We start from the raw sequence: 6,009 nt of genomic DNA on the forward strand, positions 1-6,009 counted from the left end.
GGCTTGTTTGCTTGCTTACAGGTACTCGTTACAGGCGAGTAATCGCCAACTAACCCTGCATCGGGTACAGCTGATTATTTGAACTTTTGGCGACGTTATTGCACCGCGGTTAACCATAGCTTATGTGAGTTAATTGTTGTACCCCCCCTCCCCCCTGAAAAGGTAAAGTTATTGCATTTTACCTGATGACTTGATCATGCTTGGTCATGCTTGGAACTTGATCATGCAATGAAATCCCACCCTAGTTTTCCTGCAAGCAGTTTTCATGAAAATGTGAAGTACAGTGAGAAGTAAATGAAACAACGTAACTATTTTTTATTTCCACGCTTAACATAGTTGCTTCACGCATAAATATACAGTAAAACAATTTGCTCAAACATCATTTTTGTCATCGCTTAACCAGAAGCTTGATCTTTGCGCGGTAAGCTTCATATTTCCTGGTTATCGTTCAGTTCGTCAGTAACAGTGCATGAACATTGATGGTGCACATAGAGCCTAAAGTGATGTACCAACAAGATAAAAGTACATGGATGGCAATTCACAAAGTGAGATTAGCAGGCCTGCTTGGGAAACATTATTGCACCTAGAAACACTGGGTTAGAACGGGTGGCCCATTTTTGCGTTTTTGAAACCATTAGCAAGCTGAGGAAGAGCCAACTGATCTTGTTTTTTTTTTTTTTACAAACCAAAAGTGTAACCACCACGCTTTTTTTTGGGTGCGTGTATGTTTGGCCGCAGTTTCTATTAGAAACAATCTTCATATCTGCATGCTTATCAAGGGGAAAATTGTCTAGCCAATGGGACTAAGCGCTTCATATCTGGGTTCCAATATACATCTCTGCACAGCATTTATCATGAAAGGAACGGTGTGGGTTCCTATGAGCCGCCCCATATCTAGTAATCATTTCTCGTAAATATACATGTAGAACTACAGCCCAGTATCACAGGAAGCAAATAGCAGTCTGGAGTAATACAGACGGGAAGTTTTCCAGCAGGCGAATGTCGTACGCTGATTCCGTTGGTTGTAATCTTTTGCACACGTTCCTTTTCTAGCGACCTACTGCTGCCTCAAGTACTACGGGAGAAACAGACTCAACGAAAACTAGCTAGTTTAATAAGAATTGGACGACAAGTAGCTAATTTAATAAGAAATAGTCAGCAAAGGTATTGCATATTCCTTAGCCGAAAACGAAAAATAATGAAATGTTTCGTTAACTGCCAGAACATGGGCCCTACTTTTTGCACTACGTAGAAAATGGTGTGTCTTAACTCTGAGAAAGATTCAGTCATTGCGGGCAACTGAGCTTCCAGCGAAACCTGCAGTTTGACACCAAAGGTGTCAGGTGTTACCAGTGCTGTACCTAACTTAGAGTACTATTAATCCATTAAAATATTTATAGGTTCATTATGCAATGCTGCTATGAAAACTACTGATACAGGCATGAATATACAAACATCACAAGAAATTACGTTTTGTTTCTGTTTTCTTTTTTCTTTCATTTGCGAGAAACAAAGCCCTTCCTTTTCACTTTTTACATAGCGCCACTCCTGGAGAAAAACAAGACCACCCCTGTTTCCTTACTGGAGCCCTTATAGATTTTAATCCCAGCCTAAGCAATTATTCCAGGCATCGCAGTCTCACAATAAGCGCAATTAGTGCCATAAAAACTGGCCCATCCGTAGATGAAACAATCCAAACGTATAAGAGTGCGACTTTTTTTTTTTGCAAATGTATGGCTTGCATTGGCACAGCGATTCTCTGTACGAAACAACGAAACAACACGCTTTGTACCCGGCAGGCCTATTCTTCCGGGGATCGCATTTCGATTGCTAGCCTAGTTTCTGGGGAAGTCTTCTTGTTACTCGTCTTTTCATCGGATTCAGGCCGACAGATGGTTTGAAGGAGCCGACAGCAACGTCAGGGAGAACACATGACCTGTTTTGATCGTTGACGCAATCACGATAACTCCCACAGGTTGTTTTTCCTATCCTCTTGACAGCCCACCATAGAGCATGTACTTTCTGCGCTTGTTTCTTGAGCTTCGGCGAATACAGCTGAGTGTCGTTCTTCCCTATGGATAAATGTTTCGATAGTAGTTTTTCGGTCATGTGCCTTAGAATGCTGACGACGAGATGACGGTCTTTTTTTATAGAGGGATCGCTGTTGATATTTGTCCTTCCTCACTCCCTGAAAGCCAAGGATTCCCATTCCTATTGATTTTATTAGCCTTCTAATTGATTGTATCAGCTTTCTAGCCCAAAAACGAACATTAGGGGAGCCCAGTGTACTAAACGCGAAGAAGAAAATTCGCACATTACAGTCAGCACATTTACCCTGCAATTGCTAAAGGCCTATTTTTTCTACTTATATATTTTCATTCGAAACTGTGTAAATTAATTTGACGCTAGCAGAATATTCAATACGGCACTGCAGTCTACTCTTTTGTTTTACCCTCTATATTGGTTGAGCGGTTTTTGCGCGTTAAGAAGAAAAACAAAGGCAAAAGAAACGACATCGAACAAGAAATAAAGTCATAACGCACAAAAGTAGCCTATTATCTTCCTTATGAATACCGATACATAGAATCTAAACGCTGATTATACGAAATAACTATGTACAAATATACATTGCCTGGTGCGGCTTATCAGCAAACGAAACAGTAAGGCAGGCTTTTTGAACAAACACTACATACATTGGTCGTAATTGTTCTAGTCTCTTGTCACATGATTTTTCTCGAGTAAGGCATTTGAAAAAAACGGTGCCCTTTTTGACCCCTAAGCTCAATTTTTACCTCATACCAGTCACACAAGTGGCACCATAGCGACATTTTGAGCACCTCCTTCTGAACTCTGAGATCACCACCATCCGCCTGTCATTCCACCTCCAAAGCCATGTCCTCCTCCGAAACCCCCTAAGCCACCACCTGCTCCGAGTCCCCCACCGTAGCCTCCCCCGCCGTAGCCTCCACCACCGCCGTTTGCCTTCACAACAACGACCTTGGAGCTACCACCGTGTCCTCCGAATCCGCCGCCTCCGAAGCCTCCGCCGTAGCCACCGCCGAGACCTCCTCCCAAGCCGGATCCAATTCCAGAGCTGAAGCCTCCTCCGCCGTAGCCAGATGAGAATCCACCTCCGAAGCCGCCGCCGCCGCCGTATCCACCACCACCTTGCAGGGGCTTGACTAGGAAGGCGGGCCCGACGGCGTACGCCTGGGCGCCACCGCCGCCACCGCCGTAGCCGCCACCACCGCCACCGTAACCGGCCCCTGACATAAAGCCGGAGCCAAAACTGGAACCGAAGCCGGAGCCCAGACTGGATCCGAGGCCACCACCGTAGCCACTACCACCAAATCCACCTCCTCCGAATCCACCAAATCCACCACTAATGACACTGGGAACGGCACAGCACACCGCGGCTATAACCTGAAAACAAACAAAAAAGGAGAAGGTTTATGAGCATGGCGATAAAGGGGTGGGTGCTGCATGTTGGTGAATAATGCATCGCAATGGCCACGAGAGAACAACATCGCGGATTTGTTAAGCTGAGCATAGGGAGAGTTGTGTTAATTTCTTTGGTATTCAGGCTGTGTACAGTTATGAAACACCAAGTCAGTGGTATAAATCTTTAGCTCGCCTCTCCCTTTGTGACTTTTAATGTACTACAGGATGTCATTGCAAGGCGCTGGCAGGCATCATATCATGATATGGGAATTTCAACCACAATTGGAGGAGGGTGGCAGAGGCAGGTACAGAGCAACCTGTTTGGAAGGCGAATGATTTGCAACATGGTATTGAGGGGGTGCATTCGTATTGTATCTTCTTGGTAGTGCTCGTTTCGAAGGGGCGCTTGAGTTGTGGATTGATAGGCGTCACCTTTCCCACCCCCCTTATTTTTTAATACGGCACCATTTCTCACGATATCATGCTTTAGAGAGCGCTCTTGTTTTCATGCAGCTCCTCCTTTAAGATAAATTACCTGTGCACAACAATAGTACCAAATTTGTAGTGTTTAGGTTCATTTGTTAGTACTGGTGTCTGTGTGCTGGAGGTGAGGTACTTAAGCTCATAATGGTTAAGCTTGTGAACAATACTGCGGTGATCTTGTCTGGGGTGGTTGTTGAAAAAGGGCCTGGTTCCTCTTACAACCCGGCCCGTTAAATCACACATTATTGACTTGGGAAGGCGTGTCCACGTGCGCACTGCGTCTGGGGCCCATAGTTGGCTAACATATTGGTTCGTAAAGCAGCCTGTGGCTTTCGTTAATGACGCTCTGTACAGATTCCCCATGCTCTGTTTGAGGGCTTCAGCGTTAAGTAGCCATGCTGGTTAAATGGTGGCAACTTTTTGTCTGAAGTCATGTTGGCACCGATTCTTTAAAGGCACTTAGTAAAATGAGAGAAGCTTTTCTCAAATAACTAGGTAGATACAGAAATATGAATATGATATACTCCTCCGCATTTTCCGCAAAGAAACATCGACATTGTTAGCAGAGGCAACGGTTGGCGTACGAATACCCGGAGAGCATGTATTTCCAACTTCTCACGGCACTAGCTCATGACTTCATGACCTTTTGTTCTAGACGCCGCGAAACATATATGAGATGAATGCCATGCAAAAACCATAGATAATTTGGGGGAATTTTATGAATGCAAACACAAACTAAAGTCGCTGTTCTCGATGATTACAGCCATGGACAAGCATTGATTGACAGTGTGCCATGCCACAGCAAGCACGTTTGCACAGTATCCTCATGCGCATAAAGCTGAATCTGAACCAACTAGTTCTACGCCAAAAGGATTAGGGATCATTCAAGAGCCACCCCCCCCCCCCCCCCCGTTTTGATGGCTGCTTTGTCACCGTAAGGTTGTCTAGGTCATCTTGTGAGTCTATTATTTATATTTGCGGCTTAGACAATGTTCTGTTGAAGTATTCAATTAACAGACTTAACAGAACACCTTCGCCTGGTTCCTGTGGACGCGAAATTTACAAATCGCTGTTTTTCCTGTTGAGCTACAAGGTATCATGACGAAGAATTCTCAAAAAGTGCACCTCTAGCTTTGTACTCAACCCCTGTCTCTCAAAAAAGACTCTAAATGGTACATTTAGTGTTCGTGAAACCCTAAGTGTACCATTCAGCTGTTCGAGCCAGCTTAGACAGACCTACTTCTATCCCACAAATGTGACTCGCTTACCAAAAGAAGACCCATGGTTGTTGTTGTGTGTAGCAGCTTCACTGTGACCAGTTTCACTCCTCAAGGGGCACTGTTCGCAGACAACCTTGGCCCGCTGGTTTTTATAAGGCAAGCGCCGATCCTGGACCCTTCTCTCCTGGTGGCGTTCAATTTCCCTCCTCCACGGCAAAAGCAACAAAGGGATAGTGCCTCTCAGGGTGCTTTTGCCAGCTGAGAGAAGCTCTCGAAGCAAACAACAAACGACGCGAGCAGCATCGCCAACATGGCGCCTTCTCGCAGCAAGCCCATGAACCGGTCAGCAGACACCACCACGGCCAACGCGTGGCCCCTGCGCTGCCCTTTCCCCGGGACGAAATAAATGGAAAAGCGTGTGGCCAGAAACAGCCCCTCTCGACCCCCGTCCAGCGAATCATGGCCTAGATTTGGCCGCATACGACACGGCCAAGAGCGGCCCGATGCGGCGCTACAGTTCTTTGTTTCGTACCAGGATCTCATCCCTGCGGCCGGGGGAAGAAGAGCTGAATAATGCGGCGCCGCCGCCGACGTGCATCACGGTCTATATTTAGCGGAGGAAACAAAAAGCGAAACGTAAAGAGAGCAGAATTGCAAGGCAGATGAAGCTGCCGAGCGCAAGGGGGAAGCGAGCACACAGGCAGCGGACGCTGCTATGGCGTCTGCCGCTTTCTCCCACGGCCGCTGAGAAGGACATGCTGTTGCGTCGTCCAGAGGATCTGCAAACAGCAAATGTTTTGACCCTCGCAGGGACCCGCTACAGTTCGGCGGCCGCCGGTGAGGACCGCCGGTGAGGAAGCGCGTG

The 6,009-nt window shown here is 46.4% G+C and overlaps 1 protein-coding gene across 1 annotated transcript; it reads right to left on the reverse strand.

The window, feature by feature from the left end:
- Positions 1-2,856: 2,856 nt before the first annotated feature.
- LOC144160609 (uncharacterized) lies at positions 2,857-5,742 on the reverse strand. The gene is made up of 2 exons (XM_077691849.1): positions 5,677-5,742; positions 2,857-3,423 (listed from the first exon to the last, which is right to left on the reverse strand). The coding sequence occupies exons 1-2, from the start codon at positions 5,740-5,742 to the stop codon at positions 2,857-2,859; spliced, it is 633 nt and encodes a 210-aa protein (XP_077547975.1).
- Between the last annotated feature and the right edge of the window lie 267 nt (positions 5,743-6,009).

The sequence above is a fragment of the Haemaphysalis longicornis genome, unplaced genomic scaffold (assembly GCF_048455015.1).
Source record: "Haemaphysalis longicornis isolate Haplotype H1 unplaced genomic scaffold, Haemaphysalis longicornis Haplotype H1 scaffold_1, whole genome shotgun sequence".
Taxonomy (NCBI): domain Eukaryota; kingdom Metazoa; phylum Arthropoda; class Arachnida; order Ixodida; family Ixodidae; genus Haemaphysalis; species Haemaphysalis longicornis.